The sequence below is a fragment of the Echiichthys vipera genome, assembly GCF_963691815.1.
Source record: "Echiichthys vipera genome assembly, chromosome: 6".
NCBI classification, from domain to species: domain Eukaryota; kingdom Metazoa; phylum Chordata; class Actinopteri; order Perciformes; family Trachinidae; genus Echiichthys; species Echiichthys vipera.
In genome coordinates this window covers 10,394,255-10,419,498 of record NC_139831.1, presented here as the reverse complement: position 1 = coordinate 10,419,498, position 25,244 = coordinate 10,394,255, and the positions used below count along the sequence as shown (strand labels likewise).

At 38.6% G+C, this 25,244-nt stretch overlaps 1 protein-coding gene across 9 annotated transcripts in view; it reads left to right on the top strand.

Moving 5' to 3' along the window:
- diaph2 (diaphanous-related formin 2) overlaps positions 1-25,244 on the top strand; it is a gene marked incomplete at its 3' end in the record, with an annotated part of 383,236 nt that overhangs the window by 218,001 nt on the left and 139,991 nt on the right. For all 9 annotated transcript variants that reach the window (XM_083915494.1, XM_083915493.1, XM_083915499.1 and 6 more), the window contains 3 exons: positions 17,179-17,280; positions 19,886-20,125; positions 24,399-24,528. In XM_083915494.1, the coding sequence (XP_083771620.1) occupies positions 17,179-17,280; positions 19,886-20,125; positions 24,399-24,528 (472 nt within the window). The remainder of the gene's footprint in view (positions 1-17,178; positions 17,281-19,885; positions 20,126-24,398; positions 24,529-25,244) is intronic.

Here is a 25,244-nt window from a genome sequence, read left to right as displayed (position 1 = left end):
ACAATACCGACGGAAGCCAGAGTAAAGCCTGCACTGGACATTTAGGACAACAATTGAGAAAAATGTTTTATTTCAGTCACTGTTTTTAACCTCCTTTGTGTGTAGTATTTAGCCAGAATTTTAGCCTTTTTTTTTTATCCATTTGGATTTTGTACGTCATGTACAGCAGTAATACTCATTAGTATTGCAGAATGAAGGTCTACTCCTAATTATATTTTATTTTACCCATAATGATAATATTGCCTCCACGCTGGCAACAGCCATGGCTGAAGGGCATTATGGACGCTATTTTATTCTTTTTTTTTTTTATTGAAATTGCCCGCCACATAGTTGCCAAGGTGGCTTTGCTTGTCAGTAAGAAAAACTGAAAACTCTGTTCTTGTATTTGTGTTTGAAAAAAGGCATAATTTTCTCCCAGGCTTTTACAACTGCATAAACATTTTTTTTCTGAATATACACAATATTTTGAATAATAATAATATTGTTTCATCGTATGAAATGTTTACAGATGTTATACTTCTACAACTGTGCTGTTGTTATAAGAGTTTGATTATTATAGAACAAAATCATGCAGAAATGAGCTCACAAATTAAACAAGGAAGCAAGCAATACACGCACAAGATATACAGTTAGAGCTATACAGAGGCACTGGAGGGGAGCAGAGAGACTTCCTGCTGGGTGACACAGTCCAGAGTGTGGGCTCCATTTGCACAGTGCTCATCTAAACTCATTATGCTGATTAATCACTCTACACCACCCACTTTCAGCCCCACGCCAATCACCATTTATCCACATGGACAACTGCACATACATACAGAGTAGGAAGATGTGTATGCATGGCTTGGGCAATACTAAAAGGAAATGCATTTACCATCTAACTAATGCTAGGAGTGGGCGACTGTGTGCACCTAAAATAACAGTAAATATATAATGGGCTTGACATGGTGAAATAAAGAAAAGAAAGAAGGAACAAACTTATTTGAATAAAGGATATGTGTGAGGTGAAACCTATATTGCCTTTGCTCAGCAACTGTAACCATTATTGTTCTCAAAGTTGTTGGTTACTTTTCACAATTTTCATAGCTTGGTGCAACCTGTTGCCTCTGCACTTGAAATTAAAACATAAAATAGACTGGGCCTATTTAAAAATGACTACTGGGACATGACAAATTTGATGACCAATTTTAAAATGCTGAGTGATTTTTGAATAAGCTAGAAGTGCGACCTTTATTGCAACAGGTACCACTATCAGTAGTTAAATAGCATGACTCATATTTCATAACAAAGGTTGTTGGTTCGACATCCAGGCTTTCTTTTATTGACTGAGCATCTGTTTCATTTGCAACACACATGGCTATGCATTAATGAACACTCTAGTCTTGAACAAGTGATCCTGTACTGTACCTGGCAGCTCCACAAAACTCTCCCATATTCATCTACTCTGATGAAGAGCTAACAACGGCTCAGCTGTAACTGGTCGTGTAGCATTTGATACAAGAGAAAAGTAAAACTGTTCAAAACTCAGCCCAGACAAGTGACATGTAAGCAGGTCACTGATAAATGGAGGGAATAGTGACAATGGAAGGAATCAAGGACGCATGAGGTGTTCATAATGCATCTAAAACTCTGTAACTCAATCTTATTATCTTCCTTCTTCGTCGACATGTCTAATGAAATGATTTGTCAGTACAATGTGGCAGTGTGCTGGCCTTGAAGTACCCCCACAATGTGTCACCCTGGCAAAGTGGATAGATCCGAGTTGATTGGCTCTCCTTATTCTGCATTAGGGCCCATCAATGCCTCAGAGATGATGTGCACATCCCTGAATGCTGGCAGACAGCCCTGGCTCTCACCATTCATCCCCCACTCCATATGAATCCTTGCAATCCCATAGTTATTTCCATCCATATGCGACTAGCATACAAGCATACGTACAGTACATGCAAATAGATATATAGTGCTAGTAACCCCCTCTGTCTTCTAGTCCCTGCACAGTTTTGTCATTTATCATCAAACCAATACATTAGTGTAAGGTCCATGCATATGCGCAAACACACGCATGTATGCATGCAATCACTCCCTAACTCTTTATCTCATTTGCTGACAATAATTATAGTACTTGTGGACAGAGGTCACTTTTGTATATCAGGTCAGCTTCATCAAATTCAAAAAGACATCAGAGCCACCCCACTAACATACCCTGTATAACAATGAGATGAAGAGGACAATGGAAGACAATAATAAACGTTGGCTCAATGAAAACAGATTAAGCCTCAGAAAGCTGGCAAAGGTCTGCTTTTAAAGGGCTGACAGGCTGACAAAGCTATTCAATGCTACTGTTGGCTGGCAACAGAAGCGACAAGGGAAGGTTCTGTCGGCCGTGTTTGTTTGGGAAATTGTCGGGCGCATGCACTCTGGGCTTCACGGTCTTGGTTGCATTGTGTTTGCATTTGGTTTGGCTCTTCAGGACGTCCAACGCCTGCAGTTCTTTTTAGAAGCACCCTGACTAAGTGTATATGCGTCACTTGCATTGTTTAAATCATAATGTGGCTATGCACCTGACCTTACTGTCATTCTCTCCTTTGGTGTTTCGATTCATCCAGAAGTACAACAAGCTTTAAAAGAGGAATGTTTTTGTTATAGCAGTGTCATTATCGAGTATTTTTTTAACACAGGCCACAGTATTTGGGTTTTTTTTGTAATGTAGAGCAATGCTAATATTTTATTTGTCAGTGTTTTACTGTCAGCTCACCAGCAGCGCTATTCCATCTGTGCGCTATTATAAGAGCACATTTCACCATGAAATCAATAAATAATTTAGATGAGCTTAAGCAGCAACACGTGGTTGACAATTACACATGATTTGGAGGAAATGTGTCCAAAAGCGCTGTGGGAAAATTTCTTACTTTCAGGAGAGATTAAGTGGTATCGGTTTCCATGTTTTTAAATGCTTAACAAATGAACTCTCAAAAGCTTTCCAAGCTTATTCCTTTGTTTTGCCATTTTTTTTCCTATTTTTTCTTGTACAATTATTCTGCTGGACTACCTTGCGTTCCCTAGTTGCTTGATTGGCATATCTTGGGAGATCTTACAAAGAAATTACAACTGCTTGAATGTCCTACAACTTTTTAAGGTCTAATCAGCTTTTCTACCTCCATTATGCGGGACATTGTTCCTCATGCTCTATATATAGTGTATAGTAGTGAAGTGGTCACAGAGTGCTTGTGATGTCCAATTATGGCTCATTTCTAATTTAATTGTTTAGTTCAAAAAAAAGTTCAAAAATTAAATTAAAATACCTATAGTTAGAAAGTTATGATACCTTTTTGAAATAGCCACGTTTTTAATTCCAAGCGTGAAATAGTTTTTTTTTTTCAAAATTTCTGAAAATTAATGAAATAAAAAACTAGAATAGCAGGGTTGGAAAAGTGATGAGTCCCCGGGTGTAATACTTTGTAGAGGCACCTTTTGCTTTAATTACAGCCATCAGTCTGTTTGAATATGTCTCTACCAGCTTTGTGCACCTAGATTGGGGAATATCTCCCCATTCTTCCTTGCAGAACTTTTCATTCTTCCTTGCAGAACTTTTCGAGTTCAGTCAAATTCTGTGGTGACTGGCGATGTACTGCACTCTTCAAGTCCATCCACAGATGTTCTATAGGATTTAAGCTAATGTCCTTTAGCCACTGTGTTGTTTTTTATGGTGGTGTGTGTCTTTGGTTGTTGTAATGCTGTAAGGTGAACCACCTGTCCATTTCCAAGTGTCTAACAGAGGGCTGCAGGTTTTCCTCAAGAATTTGGGTATACTTAACAGCATCCAGTTTCCCTTTAATCCTGAGATAGAGAAACATGCCCACAACATAATGCTGCCACCACCATGCTTCACTGTACATTTTTTTTCAGAAAAGGCTTCTTTCTTGCCACCCAGCCATACATGTAGAACTTGTGAAATTGTTGTCACATGCACAGATCAACCAACCTCTGCCATTTAGACTGGTAACTCCTATAAGGTCACCATGGGCCTCTTGGTAGCTTCCCTGATCAATATTTTCCTGGCTCAGTCATCCAGTTTGGAGGGGCAGCATGATCTAGGCAAGGTCTGGGTCACAAAAATCCACCGGGCTGACTGCACCGGCCTACAACGGGCCCCCCATCCCCTCCACCAGAGCAGGTGTGTGTGTGTGTGTGTGTGTGTGTGTGTGTGTGTGTGTGTGTGTGTGTGTGTGTGCGCGCGCGCGTGTGTGTGTGTGTGTGTGTGTGTGTGTGTGTGTGTGTGTGTGTGTGTGTGTGTGTGTGTGTGTGTGTGTGTGTGTGTGTGTGTGTGTGTGTGTGTGTGTGTGTGTGTGTGTGTGTGTGTGTGTGTGTGTGTGTGTGTGTGTGTGCAGACCGTGATATGACGACACCGCCCCACTGAGGAGGAACTATGAAGAACTCAGCTCAAATGTTTTGCTAATTCGCAACAATGTCAAAGCTTGAGCTGACTGTTTTCCTGTCAACTCACCTGCATCAGTTGACGCCTGGTTGTTTTAGAATAAATCCGCGATTTTTTACCATTTTGATGCACTCTCCTGAAGCATCTGCTTCTTCTTCATTCTGGCCTTTTCAGCCCCTCCTTTCTCTTCTTGCCATCCATCAGGTGTAACTGAGCAAATCAAACACGCAAATCAGATTCCTTTTCGACTGTAAGAAAATCCACTACTTCAACCTTGCCCGCTTTCTCTCTGTCTGAGAGCCACTCATTCATCCCTTTTCGTTCATTGGATGCACGCGGAGCGATACGCAGTTCCATTTCCTATGAGGCTTTGCTCCGACCATTCTACATTAATTTATGAACAATAAAACAGATGCAATCGTTGGCAAAATTTATACTTGTGGTCATGAAAGTTTTGTAAAAAGTTATGTATGTGATGAGAGAGAGAGAGAGGAGAGAGAAGAGAGAGAGAGAGAGAGAGAGAGAGAGAGAGATAGAGAGAGAGAGAGAGAAGAGAGAGAGAGAGAGAGAGAGAGGTGAGAGAGAGTGAGAGAGAGAGAGAGAGAGAGAGAGAGAGAGAGAGAGGAGAGAGCGAGAGAGAGACGAAGAGAGAGAGAGAGATGAGAGAGAGAGAGAGGTGAATTGACATACAAATACAATAGATTACACACAGACTGAGGATCTGTTCAAACAAATAGCGAGAGCAAGTTTTATGCCCACCCCTACCCAAACAGGCCATGTGATGCAGCTGCTTGAAATGAGAGAGTCATCACTAAATGTTTAAGCCCGCCTAGTTTTTGGTGTGCTTGTGCGTGTGTGTGCGTGTGTGTGTGTATATGTGTGTGTTGTAAGCTAACTCTCGTCAGCAGATGATATGGCCCTGGGGCCTTGTTTTGCAGAATATCAGAGTGGCTTCTTAATGTTTAATGTCTGCCAGTGTATTTTATATTACCCATCTCCTTTTCAAAAGGAAAGGCTTAATGACTATTACTGCACCATGGCTATTGGTTTGTAATTACTAGTGCCTGATTTTGTGTGCAAATGCAAAAGTAAGAATAGCAGAGGAGTGTCCAGAATCTATGGTATTTTAAACTGAGCATGTCTTATGGGTAAATGTGTTGAGCTCTCATTGGACATACCAAGGTTTTTTAATTAAACAGTGGGGACCATTTGTGCTCATGTTATGTTTTAAAAGCACATATTAAAGCAATTTTTTGCACATCCTGATTCAGCATGGAAATCTGTGTAAAAATGATGAAATGCTGCAAAACTAACATAGTTGAACAGGAATTAGTGTTACATCATGTTGGACATGTGTGTAGTGGTATAATACCAGATGTAAGGATATATTGATGCAACAGCCCAACACCTATTTAATATTTTTCATCTCCATAAACTTTGCGTTTCTTATTTCAGTGTATGTGAAGTGATGATATGCATACCCTCTCTTGCTCTGTGTGAACTTATGTTGATTAAATACATATTTTCACCTCCACTACAGTGAAAACCTTGGAGCTTGTACAGTAGCTGTATGTAAGCTGTCACAAAGTATACTGCCATTCTCATTTGTCTTTTCCTGAGACCACAATATCATGACACAAAACATGTTTCCTCCTCAAAAATAAGTTACAAACGCAGCCTTTATTCTGTAATACATTATGTCTGCTTCCCCTACATGGGAATTAAATGTGCTGTTGTAGTATGCAAACTCATGTAAATTTTATTTTATTTCATTCAGATTTACCAATATGATCCCCGGAGGGTCATGTGGCTGTTTTATTTAATATACCTTGAACTAATACACCATACCACAGTGGCTTTCATCTGAAATGAATTATTTTGTTTTTCACAGCCTTTAAACCCCAACCGCTTTCAGTCACACTGGCATCAAAGTATTAACATTATTTTTAAATAATATTTTAGTTTAAAATATTAGTGTTGTTGGTTCTTTAAACATTTTGCAGCAACAACCTCAATATTTTGTATTTATTCCTCTGACCTTTCCCGCTCCACCTTTTCACTTTTTGGTTCTATATTACCCATTGAATTTGTCTTTTTATGAACTCTTTTTTTTTTTTTTGTCATGATTTCCTTAGATTATTTCCCACTTGACCTCTGACATTACATGTACAGATCCACTTGAAGGTGGGGGTGATGCCACTGTCCCTACCATATACTGTAGGCATGGATGCAGCCTATTAACAACTGGAACTGTGTAACCCCTCATCAAATGGGCTGTTCCAACATCTAGTGGGTCAGTGCCAGCAGCAGTGATTGAAATAATGGTTGCTGGTAATGTATTAGTGACCGCCGTAGATCTATGATTTTATTGCTTGCATGGGAGTAAAATAAGATTTATATAGTTTAGCCATTCGGGAAATGCATACATTGCTATTCTCTTCATTTATTTTTAGATATACACATATATTTAAAAATGTAACCTTGCTTTTAAATTGTAGCAAATTACACAGTGTGTCACATGAAATCCTAATACACACTGACTAGGTTGTCTCACAGTTAACATCATCGTTTGCAGCTTTCGGCTTTACACTACTTATCTGCACCTTGCCATGGCAACAACCTTTCCACCAGGTCTCACTGGATTCTTTCTCACTAGCCATGCTTGTTATTATTGTTTATCTCTCTTGTCAATCACCCAGATCACCGCAATGCTCATCCATATGCATGGACCCATCATTACATGTGGTAGCTCATTGGCTGCAGGGTCTGGCAGTGCCCATGCCAGCCTTTGTTCTCCGCTGTAACAACAGGTGATTGTAGCAGCCTGGCACATCATCGGGCATCATTTGCATGGTGTAAAAGTGCACATGTGGGGCAAGGTGATAAGTATTGCTGTGCATTGGGCCTGTTGGATTAGCACTTAAGAAGGAGAAACAGTGTCCCCCTTGGGCTTAATCGTGGTTTATTTTGGCACGCAGCACATAACTCTCTTCTGCATCAAATGCAAATTTAACAATGAAATGTGAAACACATTATGCTGAGTTGGTAGGGCTGGAAAAATAAGACAGAGGAGGGGAGGTATTAAATAAACAAAGTAAAGGCAGGGGAAAGAGAGGCAAAACTTGGCTTGGCCCGGTGTAATATCAAATGCGCTTCAGAAACTGATGGCCAGGCCCCAAGGTACTACATGTATTTTTTACTTATCATCATCGCACTGCTCTGTCCTCAAGTTGAATATTGATTAAAAGCTCACAAATTCACACACAAGCACACACACACACACACAAACACACACACACACACACATGCGCGCGCTTACGCACGCTCACTCAAATGCAGACAGACAAGTTAATGCACAATACAGCACAACAGTTAAATTTTGATTAGGTGGAGTCGATGCAGCTTCTCCACAGACACACTGGGTGCTGTATTTTGTTAACGGAATAAAATGTGTTTTCTGTTTTCACTCTCCAATTCAGTGTCTTTGTTCCTGTGACAGATGGCACATCACTCACAGTCGCTCTCAGACACCAGACTCCACAAACAAATTAATTTCTATTACTGTTTTGCATGCTAGCGCTCTTCTTATTTGATTGACAGTCTCATTATATACCAGCACTGTATTAGGATGACTGTATGAGACATTGTCAAAGAAGAATAATCCCAAATGAGAGATGATTTCAATGCAGTGCAGTGAAGTTCGTCCTCTTTTTTCCACTTTGACAAGTTTGTTTTTTTAAGAAAATGCTCTGCATATAGCTTGTCGTCCTGCATTAGGTAAAAACTGTTTTATCAAAGTCAATATCAATAAATTAGCATGTGTTCGTTCCCATTTTGAGACGTATTACCCTTGCAGCTATGAAAGCTAGATTCATTCGTATGTCCTGGGGGCTCTCAACAGATTCAGGCTAGAATGGAATAAGATTTCACAAACACTTTGTTTATACTTATTTGTTTATTTATTTTCCGTCGCTGTTATTCTTTTCTGTTCTTGTCGCTTTCTTACCAAATTCTATCTCTGTTTATCTCTTTTATTTCTCTGTGTGAACTCCCTATTTGCTGGATTAATTTCCTTCTTAATCCTGCTTCATACCTTTCATGGTAAGTGCTCAGGTGTGCACATTAAAAAAATCCTCCATATTTCCTTCTAAAAGACGCATTTAATGTCACAGTTAGTCTGTCAGGTTTTCCAGCCCCAACCCTCAAAATAATCCCTCCCCCTATCTCTCTTTCAACCTTTTTCCCTCCCTCTCACTGCGTTTGTGTCTTTCTCTCACACTGCATTTCTCATTTAGTTTAATGCGATTTGAGAATCTGTCACACTCAGTTTGTTGCCTGTCAGCCTGTCACCGTAGCTTTGCTCATGGTGAGATTTAAGGTGTTTGTGCTGTTTGGCAGGGTGTAGATTATATACGACTACAACAGCCTATATAACTGATGTCCATTGTTTAATATGTTTACCTGTTAGACAAGATTTGCCATTTGTTGTTGTTTGTTCTATGTGTTCTCCCGTAAGGTCTCCACTAATGTTGAGGTTAAATGTTGAAAACATCTGCTTATATTAATAAACAGTTCATAATATGAAATTACTATTGTAAATGATTTACATATGATTTCATATAAAACATGCTTTTTGAGAAACATAAAATATAAAATTCGGATTGTGCTGCACTTTTACAGAGCATTATCTGTCTAAACTGTCCCCATTCTCGTAAACAAAAACACAATTTGATAGGCTTTGTTGCACATATTCAGTTTTCGCTACTGTGGTAGTAACCTTTTGTTTGAGATTGATGCTGTCTACACCCACAAACTATTGTGCAAAGTTCTTTTCTTCTCTTTTGACTCTTGAGCTTAGTTTGAACAAAAAAAAACAACCTTGAATTTCCACATAATGTCTTTTTGGAACTGTCAAGCATTGGTTTTAGAAGTTAAGGCTTCTTGTCTCTCTATTGTTTTGTTATTGATTCAAACTGAAGTCTTCACTGATTCGCCATGAGGCAGTAGGGAGCCTGCTGAGGGGTCATGGCAGGGAGATGGCACTCCCATGTTGATCCTCATCACAAAGCATGGGCAGAATACCACGTTTCTCTGTCTCCCAAAATTGTTTAGAAAATCTATTAAAAGGAGAAAATCACATCTGTCAAGCACGACAGACATGGCACTTCTTCCTTCTTTGTTGTAGGCTTCCCATAGACCTAGCAGAGAAAAAAACAGTTTACTTAGATCATCTTAGAGACACCAGGTGATTCTCCCTCTTTTCTCCTTCACTTAACCCAGCTTAAGGAAGACATTATTTCTCTGTGAAAAGCTTTATTGATCCACGTGCCTCAGGCCATACCTTAAGCTTCCTTGGCTTTCTTTATCATTTCATATCATTTTCATTACTGTTGAGGACATACCTCTAACTATATTTCACAAGGTAGGTGTCGTTAAGTAGGTGTGATGCAATATGCATGTCCTGCTCCACAGATTACAATTCAACTTGGTTTTCAACATTTTGGACAGAATATAATTTGTGTTGAATTGGATGTCAACAATTCTGAGTGGATGTCGGGATTAACTGACTTTTCATAAAGTCAGGATTTAGTAACCCCAAGAACTGTAGACGCTACGATATGCATGGATTCCTGATTCCTGCATTGTTGCCCTGTGAAATCTCCTCCCACGACTCACGTAACAAGTGTGTGTTCCAGTTTGTTTTGTGTATGAGAGAGTTGCTGTGCCACTCACCAGAAGCGTTGAGAAGAAGAGGTATAACAATGTCAGGGGAAACTGACACTCTTGTATAATATCCACTGGAAAAGCTCCTTAAAATGGCACCATGGGAACATTTTGGATAATTAAAAAATGACCAGTTGTTGTAAAAGGAAGATGTACAATTTCCAAAGTTTGCCTTCTGAAAGTAACTGCAAAGAAACCCCCCAAAAAAGCTTACATGTTACCAGCTACTTTCTGAATCTTGCTACATATACATAGTATTTACCTGGATGTAACTCCAGTTCTATGAGTAAGTGCATAACTCTCTATGTTCACTAAAAAGTAGGCTGTGTAATCATGTAACTGTGATATTACCACTGACTTCAATTGTGATATTAAAAACTCATATTGTGACATCTGTAGTGTGGAATACGGCACTATTTTACTGATATTAATTGCATTTTTACTTTGCACTAAATCAGCACTGGCTTTTTTGACCAGCATGCAGTTCTGTTAATAGTGAATGTGTATGGTTATGTGTATGCCTAATACGTCCCTTTAAATTGTATTACGGTAACTTGGCATAGCTTCACAGATGCTGCAAAACTGCACTTGATTCACTCGAAGCGAGTTGACAGCAGCAGAGATCAAAGAACGGAAGTGAAAGCCCTACAGATACTGTCATCCTCTACAAATGTTTAATGAACCGTAACCTGTATCTCATAGAGCCGCACCAAATGTCTTTTTTTAATGAAGCTTTGAATGTCGAATTTGACCTTCATCACATTTGATTAAAACTGAGCAAGGATGGCCATTGAGGGCAGTGTCTCTCTTTCAAGGACATCTGATTACAGTAAATATATACAGTGAAATAAAAACAATACATGCACACAAAAATCCAGTATGCATCAGCAACATACAATATGGAGACCGAGGACTTGTTCGGATAATTGTATTTTAGAGCCACCTTCCTAATCTTAGTGTTTATTTCAGGACCAAATAGTTTTGGGACCTAGTGCAGTGTGAAAATGATCTATAGTTAAGAAGACATGTACTGTAAGAACCCAGGTGGTTTTCCAAGGAGCGCTTTATAAATAATATAATACAGTGCTGTTTTATTCTTACTGCTAACGGCTGCCGCCCAACTTTTTCATAAAGTAAACAATGATGTGTTCTAAAGCCAAACCTAGTTATTAACCTAAGAGCAGAATTACAGACTGCATTGAGAGGTTTAAGAGTGGAGGTAGGAGAGTGCATATACTGTAAACAACATCTCCATTGCCCATAACAATAAAAAAAAAGGTGACTATACAATTTGCTTTCTACAGTTCTAAGACATGCTTTATTTCTATATAAAAATGGTAGTTTTGCTTTTAAGGACATAGTCAGTTCATTAATATGTTTTTGAAGCACAGCTTGTCATCCAGAATACCAGGGTATTTAGATGGGGGTACTTTTAAAGTGGTGTCCAATTAGTAATAATAGTCACTTCAGTGGAACAGTTAGACATATTTCTAGAGATCAGCATGCATTTTGTTTTATCTGAATTTAACAGTACTTAAATATCAATTAAAATGTGTTGTACAGCACAGAAATAAAATGGCACAAGTTGAGCCACATTAACTTTTACACTCTCCTTTCTTCCTCACAACTGCTTCCATTCCTCAAGCACACCTTTCACGGCCTCTGTAGCAGCAGTGGAATTATTTCCCCGTTACTGACTGTACTCAGTTTAATTTCTGTATTTGTAGCAACACTGTCAGTTTTTAATGTTAAATTGAGGGAAAAACACCAGTAATAGTGTGGTGAGGTTCTCTGGGTCCTTGAGTTGATCCGCTGAATGTAAATCTTTATTAAATGTAATGAGTATTGTGTGCAATGATATCCTTATCTATTTCAGATAACAACCAAAAACATCTCTGCACATTCATTTTATGGTTTGACAAAATTCACAATTTGACATGCAGTCACCAACTGTGTATTTTCACATATTTTCATCCGTCCACCTTCAACCGCTTGACCCCATCGGGATCGCTGGAGCCGATCCCAGCTCACATCGGGCGTGAGGCGGGTTACACCCTGGACATTCCCAGTCTATCGCAGGGTACATAGAGGCAATCAAAGACAGACAACCATTCACACCTACGGGCAATTAAGAGTCATCAATTAGCCTGCATGACTGTGGGAGGAAGCCGGATTAATCGGAGAAAACCCAGGCAGACACTGGGAGAATATGCAAACTCTACACAGACTGACTGACTGAGCATATAGTTGATTGACAGTTGAATTCAGGTCAAAAACACAGGTCAGAAGTGGCAAAAATGTTGAAGTTCAAAAGTCACTGGTGTCAGGTGTTGCTAATGGCCATAGTGCTTCCAAAGGCACACCATGTTTGGTAAAAAGTTATTTTGATGTACACAGAATTTGGTGAGATCATTGCTCTCATCTTGAAGAACTTGTTTACAGTCGGCCATCTTTGCTTTTAGTGCATTCATTTTCATCTTACGAACACATGTATGTGGCCTTAAAAATGCACATAAATCCACAAAACTGTGGACGCATATTCAAATTAGTTATGTGTTCGATTTGATGTTATAATTTGACTTGGAACGTCCTGTCTATAAACCCCCCTAATTACTTTGAGCACTTAAATGCATTTTTAGCTCCCTTGTTTTACTCGAAAGTGCACAAAACTTGGCACACATAAAAACCCTTAAACATTGTGAAAACATACAGCAATTTGGTTCAAGTGTATTTAGCTGACTCCATAGCGTCCTCTAATGCCGGGAAAGTCTTAGATAAACAAAATTGCTCTGGTATTCACAAAATTTGGTCCCGACATAGCATTTATCATTGCAGACATATTTCACATGTCATTTCATTAGCTCCGCCCACCAGGAAGTTGACCATTTTTAATTTTCTGCAGTTTGTATGTATTTTATGCAACCGTTTTTGAACTCATAGAGAGATTATCGGATTAATTTCATATTTTGTTGGTGGAATCCTCCCACTAATGTGACGCTGATTTGTGAAGGAATAGTCAATACCTTTGAATGATGCAACTCTTTTTTTATATTTATTGAACGTTAATAAAAAATTAACAATACAAACTAAATAAAGTGAATGAGCAGTAGAAAAGAAAGCAAAAAAACGAAAAACAAGGAAATGGGATCCTCAGAATCCTAAGCGATAAATACATGACTCAAACAATATAGTTAATCGGAAGAGATATAGACATTTAAATACATAATTTGCCGTGCCCAGTAACCAATGCAGAAAATAATGTCTTGAGTCATGCATGCAGTGTGTGATGATTTCGGAAATGTATTGCTTGGTCTGCCAGAGTCCCACCAGCCACCCCGATGTGAGCGGGGCACGAGGACCCGTTCAATGATGCTTCCAGCTTTAATTAAATGTTGTATCTATTGTATTACTAGTCCATATGTTTGCACTGTTTAGGTAAATCATTTACCTTTGATGTATTTTTCATTAAACTTTAAAGCATATTGAATTGCCCCGGTGTATGAGATTTGCTATACAAATACATTGTTAGCACATTTTGCAGTTAGAATACAGTTTCTGTCGACACATTAAGTCGTATTTTTTTTCACATGTTCTATTGGTTTACATAATGTACATACCTTTTGTTATGAAGTTTCTTGTTACTTGTACAATCAATCATGTTTATTCTCAAAAATAAATTAATCCCAGTCTTGTATCCATAACAAATGACGGCAGGGCAGTGACACAGTGTAATGCATACCTTCACTAAATGTATCATAACATTTGTTTGCATTTCCCAGCAGTATGCATTTACCAGTTATTGCATATATTCACTTTATTCACACATTTGGCCATTTTTATTTTTGACCAGCAACCCAACTTTTGCTGTTGCTGTTGGCTTTGTTGGTGGCTTTTCTCTTTTCGCGCTCTATGTAGTGCCTTCATCTTCGCCCACGGCAATAAATAAAAGTGTAGTCTTGCTAGCATACTTCCAGTAATCTCTCCTAGACTGCTGTGTGTGTTTGGTGGCGTGTGGTGAGGAGTCTGGTCCAGCATCACCACCCAGTCTCCCACATTGCGACACATATGGTGCTGCCTTTGTGTCAATTGTGCTCTACGGGGTCTCTAATAATTAACAAGATGACAGACAAGTGAAATGACAAGCATAAGGTGAATTTGATTTGCCATTACCTAGTCTTCTGTCTGATTTTCAGATGCATTTAGACCGTAGCATTTTGAAATGTTTACTTTTTTTTCTCTCAAATGTTCAATCCCCAATTAATTGTACTGGCTTTGTGTGTATGAAATGCTTTTATATGTTACCATGGATTTCTGCATGCTGAAAAATGACTGGTTGACTGAGTATTATAAGCACTGCTTCGCTGAAGAAGGAATGTTCAGAAATGTTCTGAGAATACATTACATTCACCAAGCTCTGCCAAGGACATTTTTCTGTCATTTCTATACTCTGCCCAATCAGACTCAATTCAAAGGCACTGCAAAAGACTTACTGTACAAGGGTGAAAACATGCCCCTAATTGTTCATCTATGCTCAGGAAGAACTGCAGAGAAGAACAGCCTAATTAATCGGATTTGCCACAGTATTAGCAGTTACTATTGTAAAGGATGGATGGTTTGCTGCTGTGTTGATAACATTCCATTCAGAACCAATGATACATTCTCAAGGATAACTTTGTTACTAATCCATATACTAATGTCCAGAGAGGCATTTTATATGCAATGTATTGCTGCCTGCACTATGTCTTTCATAGACTGGCAGATCTTTTTTTGTTGTTGTTTTATTGTAGTTATACTTACATACTCTGAGTAGTATCGATCTTTCTAGTTGACTGAAATGTTTATATCACCTGCCTCCTCTGATGCTGTTTTCTATATCTGATGAGCTTTTTCATAAAGATGCAGATGCTGAGATGCACGTGTAGCTCTTCCTGAAAATCTTGATAAGACTTGATAATTTGCTTTTTATATAGTGTAAAGAGAATTCTTCACCCTCAAAATGAACGTTTGTATAACACTTATGCATAAACAGTCACCTGCTTCGGAAGGCACAATATTCATCCTGACTCGCACGGATGAGTAGTGCCTCTGTGCAAGTTTTTCAGACAAGTAGTGAGATTTTAGCGAAAATGAATGTTTTTTTAGGAAGCACTGAGCATATGAATGAATAAACCAGACTTGGATTTGAATGCACAAGTTGTGATGTATTGATAGTTTTACTGCTCTTCAAAACATAAAGAGTTTTTTCTTTTGATTCTCCGTTTGAGGCATGCAACAAAAACAAAAGTGTCTTCTTTAAATTCAAGGCAACTGTCAGCCATTATAATTGGCATACAAATGGTAATTTTGAGGATGTATTCCTATAATACTAAATAAAAAGATAATTGTCAAGGTTTAAGGTTTCAAGGAATATATACATGCATTTCAATCTACATCTAAACATTTAACTAACTAAAACCTGCATTTCTTAAAAGAGGTTTGGTTTCAGAATTTTGTTTTCTTCTATCACCTCTTCTCTATGAATAAAGTTATAAGGTATATAAAACAGCATCAGGAATAGTATATTTATGAAAGGTCATGAATGAATAATTAGCAACATTTTATTTGTGCTGAATACAGTATATGCATTACTCTCATGCAAAAGGAGACAATAGAAGATAAACTATGTGCCCAGTCATCATTTAACTCCAACATAAATCCATCCTTACAAATCTAATTATACAAATATGTGTTTTTTTTTCAGCAATCCTTTCTGTTTCTGCTGATATGATCAAAAGCCTTCATTATCATGGCACCATTGCTTGCTGCAGACCCTAATTGGAGCCTCAGCAAAAGCAAGCAACATTTGATATAATGGCTCCCTCCCAAACAGGAATGCCAGGCCTGCATTATGGCTTACTTTTTACATTGCTGCATTCCCTAAGGGGAGGACAGAGATGTCATCATTAGTGGGCAGTCGACACTGGCCGTGGTACTGAGGTCTATAGAGTGGTCAGCCAGGCCCGTGGCCCAGCAGCAGTGTCTAGTCTCTGTTTTTCCTGTCTCCCATCTGGCCACGTGACCCTGTGCCAGTCTGTTACTGCTGAATATATTTGGGGAGCTAATGAGGAGGGAAGCTTTGTGAAGACCTGGAAAAGGGCATCTCTTCCTCTTCTTCTCCTCTGAGAAAAAGAGGGAAAAGTCGCCACGGTCAATTTTATTAACTTGGCTGACCTTCACACAAACAATTAACATTTACAGAAAACACAGCCCCTCCCATTATCTCCCTCATCTCCATCTTAATGTTCAACCTCACCACCAGCAGCATCTTTTTTTCTGCCTCTGCAAGGGGGAATTTAACAGATAAGTAGCAAATGAATGGCAAAACTGTTGCATGTACTTCAAGACAGTTGCAAGGTGATGTGGATTATTCAGTAAAAGGTCAGTCATCTGAAAGTCCATGATATGTTCAGTTACTGGCCAATGGCCACCACTGTCACAGTAAAAAGCCAAAAGTGACCAGCAAATTAACTACTTATCCTCCCACTCCGAAATCTGGTATTATGAAGAGAAATATGATGAGATAAATGTTTTTCTTTGACAATGCCAGAACAAAAGGAAGTGTTCCCAGTAATCTGTATTAATTTACAAACATATGTCAAGCCTTACATGTGTACTTGTTCTCCCATGGTTTCAGAAAAGCCCATCCTAGTTTAAGGCCCATATGATATCTGATATGATTCTGATATGAATTAACTTTGTCTATAAAGAGTTATTTTTCAAGCTGTGAGCTAGCCAGGTAAGTTTAGGTGATTTTTATCCTGACATGGGCAGAAAATGAGATTTGTATTAACAGTATCTCTCTCTCTCTCTCTCTCTCTCTCTCTCTCTCTCTCTCTCTCTCTCTCTCTCTCTCTCTCTCTCTCTCTCTCTCTCTCTCTCTCTCTCTCTCTCTCTCTCTCTCTCTCTCTCTCTCTCTCTCTCTCTCTCTCTCTCTCTCTCTCTCTCTCTCTCTCTCTCTCTCTCTCTCTTTCTTTCTCCTGAAGAATCTGATAAAGAACCTGCCAGAACAGAAAGAGCTGAACTCGCTAGCAGAACTAAAGGGTGAATATGAAGAGCTAGTGGAGTCGGAGCAGTTTGGCATTGTGGTGAGTATCATTTGCTGGTAACTACTGGATCGTCCCAAAAGAACACACAGTATACACGATCATATTCCTAGTCTGCTGCAGTCAAACACTTGCAAGCATGCACCGTTGAGAAATTCTATTTTTTTCTTCATTGCTCACACTCTGTCTGTATACCTCACACAGACTACCAAACATACATTGCACTTTAACACTTTGGTTGTCTTCCTCCAGCATCGTTTCATACATTATTTTTTGTGCGGGAGACTGCTGGATTGAAACAGCGCTTTAGCAACAGACCACAAAATTAAGAAGTTCAGAATTTAGAAAGATACATCCCAGAGAGTACATCTGTAATGTTTAAAACATCTAACAAGATAAAATACATTTTTATTTCTAACAAAAAAAGTTACAATTTTGTAGCCTAACCTCCAAATGACAGAGGCTATGTTTTTGAAACAAGCACTTTTGACTCTTGTTCAGAACACTTAAATCATTTTTGATCAGGATTCAGCAACAAGAACTCAGTGAATGCAATCTTTTTTTTACATCAACTGTCAATGCTTTCTCATGATAAAAGCATACCCTGAGGCTACGAATCCTTTCTATAATAAAGTTCTTTGAAAAACAGGCCGCTGTTGTCAACCAGCTTGAAGATGTGTCCCAATCATCTACGTAATCAATTTACAATGACCTGCCAGAGTTTCATCTTTTGCAGCGATATGAAAAATGCTGTTGTTTGTAACATATTGCAAACCTAGCCTTTAACAAGAATATTTATTTTCATCAAAATAACTAATTTGCAATTTGACCTTACTGTAAATACAGTAACATACAGTATTTAACATAAATAGGGTGTTTAATTTAATAATGGAATAAAAGGAAGCAAACATGTTTATCATCTAGTAACCATTGTTTAACCCATGCCAGGACTCAAATCTTGTGGTGTGTGAACTTTGCACTTGCAACTACACCTATTACTTTTTCACACTGACCTCCATTCTCCCTGGAATTCTACCTGTTACGGAGGTTGACTGAAAGGCAGAGATGCCTGTAAGTCATTAGTAGAAGAAGGGAAGTACATCATCAAGCTGTTCTGACCTTTCCACTTAGTTACAGCGCAATTACTTTTTAATTAACTGCTCTTGCCATCCATTTACCAAGTGAATACCCAGCACTTTTAGCAACTGTAAAAAGAAGTGTTATCTTTAAACTTAACTTTCAACAAGATCATATAGGTACATTAGACAGTTTTACAAAATAAATGTTCAATAGACCCAAGGGTCACAGATGTGCTCCATTTCCCTTGCTATTTTCTCTTTGCTTGTTGAAGGCTTTTTTTTTTTTGCCTATGTCTTTTAGGAGATGTAATGAAGCAGGGGGTGGCAGTTTCCCTCGTGATCTCACCAATTTTGTGATCACATACCTCCCCACTGATGAAGTAGCTCCTCATTGCAGAGCTATTTAGTTCCCCTGGGAAATAAACCACATTCAAGATTTTCTCTGCCAGAACTGTCACCAACATGCTCGCTTTTATTGTGATTTCACCTCATTGTACACAAATCAGTTCAAGTGAGGGAGAGGGATGAGCTTTTGTGTGTGTGTGTGTGTGTGTGTGTGTGTGTGTGTGTGTGTGTGTGTGTGTGTGTGTGTGTGTGTGTGTGTGTGTGTGTGTGTGTGTGTGTGTGTGTGTGTGTGTGTGTGTGTGTGTGTGTGTGTGTGTGTGTGTGTGTGTGTGTGTGTGTGTGTGTGCGCACACGCAAATGCATGTGTGCAAGGAAGTGAGGTGGGTGGGAATGTTGGTGTGGGGGAGGGGGAGGGGGGTTGTTTGACAGACAACTTGCCCATACACATGAATAATTTGAGCAGTAATGAAACATTATGGGCTCTATCTGAAGGTTGCCTTGAAGCACCGGATTATGCGGCAATCTGTAGAAATTGTCTGTGGTTGATACTTTGCCACATATTTTACAGCCAAAACCCTATTTGTTTTAATTCACTCACATTTTCATAACATTTTTTTGTCTCGTTTTTTTCTGGCTTCAGCAATTCCACTCCGAAGCCCACAAGTATTGATTAAGGCTGTTATATTATTTATGACAAATATGTTTAAGGGGAGATTATTTTGTCCGTTTGAAAGTCAGAAGGGAGGCAGAAAAGAGGTCAATTCAATTTGATAAAGAGGGTAGTTGATGTTAAGTTCATTAAAACTATTTGAAGCAGTAATAACATTGGATATTCAAAGTGATATTTTAAAATAAATTCCAAATAACTCAGAGGTTCTGAGGAGCAATATTCATACTCATTCATACGAATATAATATTCACCTTTACAAAGCTTTTTGTGCTTTTATTCAGATGCTTGCTCTTCCCTACCTTGCGCAAAATGTTGGGTATTTATTTTATAAACTGTTGCAGGCGGTCTTGTTGGCTTGCTCTCACTTTAGGAATTTACAGGAGAGCAACTGACAAAAGCAAGTGCACACAATCCCACAAGATGAACATTTTCACTTAGAATATTTAACCTGAACACTGCACAACTTTTACCACACCTTTTTTTTTGTTTATGTACAAACTAATATGATTTTGTACTATTTATACTGTTTTGTTTTTTTCATTTAAACCCTCAGATGAGTTCAGTAAAGCTCCTACGACCACGTCTTAACGGCATTCTGTTCAAGCTGACATTTGAGGAGCAGGTGAATAACATCCGACCAGACATCATGAATGTGACATTTGCCTGCGAGGAGGTGAAGAAGAGTGAATGCTTAAGCAAACTGCTGGAGTTGGTGTTGCTGGTTGGCAATTACATGAACGCTGGCTCAAGGAATGCCCAAACGTTTGGTTTCAACATCAGCTTTCTCTGCAAGGTAACACACCTCCACAGTACACCACAGAGACCCTTAGCCAAGTTGCCTTAAACGTTCATCTTCCTTACATGCCAACATGATAAAGATCTAACAAAACAGGTATATCTACAAAATCAACAGTCTCCCTAGCACCCTCTTTAGCATTGTGGTGCTGTGTGGCAGCAGTACTCTGTGCCTTATCTAATTAATGATTGTTGAAAATATGTGTCGGGCAGCTGACAGAGTGTTTTGAGAACTGGTGAGGGTGCCCAAGAAGGGACAAGCCTTCTACCATAAGAAAGACAATCAAACTTTTGGGATAAAATAGCAAAATACGCTGCAAAATCCATCTTTAGGGCAGCCTGTGTGGGATTGTATAACTCTGCTGTTCTTTAGCAGTGGTGCAACTGTTATCAGTAGAAATAAGGATCAATCCTAAACCATCATGTCAAATGAATCAGCCATGTCATGTAAAAACACTCAACATGGGAATTTTTCCAAATGGAAGAAATAGGTGTGAATGCCAAAAGCCACTGCCTTACACGCATGCCAGCAGTCTTGCAGGTGTGAAAAGGGCTTTAGTATAGTGAATCCAGTGTGATTTTCGTATTCCTGCAAGCTGACTGAATCAGTGTGGAGTGTCAGTGTAGAGAGTGGTTATGCCTTGGGGGGCTGATTGGGCCATTATAGATGGACAAGAAAAAAAGTCTGCTTTCTCACTTTAGTCAATCAAGTAAATGGCCCCCTGGGTGGCAGGTCTAGGGTACCTAATGGGCTCATCAGGGAGGAGTAGGTTGATGATGGGAATGAGCAGCAAGGGTAAGGGCTTAGGCTGACCGACCCTCGCCTTCCACCTTCAGCCCTCCACTAAAGCCCTTGTCCTGCCAAGGACACCCAATTCTCTTGGGAGCGAGCCTGTTCACATATATTCTGTAAGCTGAATATCCACTCAGGCTTTACACAGTCAATGGTGTAATGTGGATTTCATGTTACTATAGTTTAGTGTGAAAAACATGAGCAATTTCATGATAGGAATCTTTTTTAAATATGTTTTTTCTCAAATAATACCTGAATTGTAATAAAATGCATAAAAAAACACGTCATGAAAATAAAAAAATAAAAGAGACAGTTTCCATTATGAAACATATTGGGTGTAAAAAATATCTGCTGCATGACCCAAAAACAATCCCATCTCACTGAGGGAAAAGCATGTTTACTGGCTATGCTTAATAATTACAGAGCACATGGCAATGATTTGTGTTTGTGATTTAAGTTGAACAGAACAGGCCACCTATAAGGCGCTTGACTTGGTTAACAAGGAGTCATCTACCTAGCATCAGTGTGACCTTGTTTCCTGCTTTCAAAATATAGTATTCTTCACAGCAAAAATTATTCTTAGTATTGTTAACAGTGTATTGCACATGAGAATTTAAATCACAATGTGTACATTTTCTTATTTTAATACAGTTTATTATGTAACTGTATGAGCAGCTCCATCTGCAGACGTTAAATTGAGCAATCAATGACCGACAATCCCTCTATGAGTGTGATATTCTATATTCATATCACCATTTCTTCTGATGTTAATTATTGTGTTGTTTATTTATTTTTGATCTAGATATTTAAGTGAAAGTGTTTTTCCTTGACACATTCTTCGCCACTCTAAATGTCGGATATACTGGAATGCATTTTACTAACTAGCGAGGGATTTGAAATAATGCTGCCTTGAGGCAATTTGTGTTATGAGAGATTGAGCGATATAACTGTTCAGAATTGGCTTTAAGCAACACAGTAATGGAGCAGCGTGAAGCATTTTTCCTATCTATTTCAAATATATGCATTTGTTTGAATGAGCAGTATTAATATACACTTCATCCAACACTACCTTTAAAACATTATGGGATGAGACACATTGTAAGCAGCTAGTGTAACAAATGGCAGCCATAAAAAGACGTTTTATATAGGTAGTGTTAAAAAGATTGATTTAAAACTCCAGGTAGCCTAAGCTCTTCAAGTAGAACATTCCAAAGCTTAGGAGCTCTGACAGTAAAAGCCCTTTTCACTTTTAGCTTGGACTGGCCAGGACAAGGGATGGATCAGGATTAAAAAACGGCCCTGGACTTTGACATAGACCAGCTCACTACAACCTGTGCACAGATACTCCGCAGCCCTTGGCACAGTTCTCACGATACTTTAAAGCTTCATTGACTGAAATTCCTGATGTAAAATATTGTGAGAAGAACATCAGCACCTTGGGTTTTTATGTAGGATTCCCCCTGCCCTTACAGAAGACCTAAGCAGAATAAGTTACTACTACTAACAGCAGGTCTTATTTATTGAAACATACTATGTTTAAAAATACAGTCCATTTGCTACTGCCATACAAAGAAGTCTCCTTGTAAATTATCTAATGTTTTACCTTAATATGTAATAATCATTTCAAGTATCTTAGTCACATAAATATATTTTTAATCAACTATAACATGGCATTATAGCATTTAATGTCCAGGTGTTTCTTACAAATTCCAATATTTCCAGACAGTGACAGGCGATTATTATTATTCCCATTATTTCTGCCCAAGAATATTTATATTGTATTTTGTGTTTGTGTTACAGTAGTAGACAGGACAATTTTAGACTTTTTTAATTTAAGTCTCACACATAAGGCAATGATGGATTGTTTTTGTGTTTTTAATAGAATCTGTCTTGGACTTTCTTTAAAATTAAAATTAAAATGATTAGCACTAATTATGCTGTTAGGGTACTCTGTTTATCAATAAGAGAATATGCATGCTCTGTGGTCCACTTTTATTATGTCAATGGTATTCACCTCACAGTGCTTATCTGCTTCCAGTTTCATCCAAATTATTTTATTGTTACCTGCTGAATCCTAATGGTTTCTCCACTCTTTCTCACTGCACTCGGTTAAAACCCACACTGTGCCCATTCTCCTCCCCTGTGTGTGCAATATATTAGTTCAGCCTAAAGATAGCTCTCCAAATCATTAACATGTTTTATGAGTGGACAAAAGTAATTGGTGATATACAACAATCTAGAGATCTACAGTATATAACCACTGCACCACATTAGAACTATTTAGAAGAAGTTTAATAACATTAGGAATCCTTGTATTTTTCTATTTTACCTCTCCCAGTTTACCATGTCTTTATTACTTATGGATGAACCTGTTTGCCTAATAATGACAGTTTTGGGTATAACAATAAACAAATTTAAATTTAAAATCCATGAAATTAAAATGTGATTACCCAACGTGAGCAAATGATTGATCGGCTGCTAATGAAAGTATGTGTGTTTTTGTGTTAGTATGCCTCTGGCTGCCTATTTCGGTTCAGTATTGCCTAAGTGTATGTGAGTGTGTGTGTGTGTGTGTGTGTGTGTGTGTGTGTGTGTGTGTGTGTGTGTGTGTGTGTGTGCGTGTGTGTGTGTGTGTGTGTGTGTGTGTGTGTGTGTGTGTGTGTGTGTGTGCGCGCGCGCGTGCGCGCGATCGTGCGCGATCGTGCGTGCGTGTCTCTGTGTCTGTGTTTGTGTGTGTGTGTGTGTGTGTGTGTGTTTGTGTGTGTGTCACTGCGTGCACTTGTGTGTGCATGTACACATTTGTTTTGCATGGGGGTAAGTCCAAGTACAGGCTGGATGGATATTATCAGTATGAGTGCACAGAGGTGGGTTGTGCTAATTAGTTTCCCCAGCATGCCATTCGAACAGCATGGCAATCAAGGTTTGGGGAATGAATATGGATCAAGGTTCCTATGCACTGATGTGGATACACCGGCTTCTTTGCATGAACACACATACACACACACACACACACACACACACACACACACAAGGCATACACACAAGGCCTACACAGTACAGTACTTTCATTCAAACTTTTCTTTCTATCTATATGTCCTGTATGTTCTGTGCAGTATATGCATGTGTTTGTTGTGTGTTGTCTTTTTATGTTTGTTTGGTTGTTTTTGCCTGTAATTGGATGTGAAAGTATGTCAGGGTTGATAATGCAATTTTATTTTCTCACCTTCTCATGTACTGTGCCTCTATCCAGTCCCTCGTTTGGTACTGGTGACTGACTATTTTGACATGGCTATTTAACAGAACCTTTTTACCTACAGTTCCTTATATCCTGGTGGCCATGCACTGTACCCCAAAAGGGCATAAACGAATGTTTTATTTGCTTCTTGCAACCGTAGTTATATAATACATTTGAATACATTTTTGTAAAAATCTTGGTTAATGAATTAACTTCTTTTTTCAATCATTTATTTCTTTTTAGCTGCGGGACACTAAATCCATCAGTCAGAATACAACTCTTCTTCATTTCCTTGCTGAGAAGTGTGAAGAGACTCACCAAGAGATTTTGAGGTTTCCAGAGGAACTGGAGCATGTGGAGAGTGCCAGCAAAGGTATGTCTTAATGTATTTATGTAGGGAGGGCTGATGTCTTTACTTTCCATTTTGTCTCCTGATAACTGCTAGTACTCTCTTTGTGACAGGAATAGAGTTGTTTGTTTGACCACACTGTCACTCAGCCTGTCAATAAACTAATTCCACTCTAATTCTGTTCTCGAGGATTTGGTGGGATCCCTGAAGGCTTATTTACTATGTTAGTTTCGTAATTGGTTATTTAATCTAATTCAACTAATTATGCCCTTGACTGAGGCTGCCAGCCATTGTGTAAGTGGACTGAATAGTCTTTGTGCGCTGTATATATTTAGATGTCTATTTGCACAAACTTTGAATTACATCAAATTTGTCATTTCATGGAAATTACTATTTAAGAGTAAAGATGCAAAACCAGCTTACTGTGGGCACAGAGTGCTTCTCTTGTTTTATGTATCATCACATGCAATTAAACAGGGTTTTCTATGGGATATTGCAACAGTGAATGAGACCTGTTCATAATGTTGACAATAAAAAACTGCCTAACACGCCTACAGGTCATTAGAGGAAGGGTTGACATTTTTAAATAGGCCAGTGAGAGTATTTTTAAAGACATTTCAAATATTTTTTGTACAACTGAGGAATATTTTTTTGCCACACTCCATATTTTACTTATTTTATTCCATATTTTTTACAATATCCTTAGCATTTTGAAGCTAGGTAAATGAGAGAAACTGAAA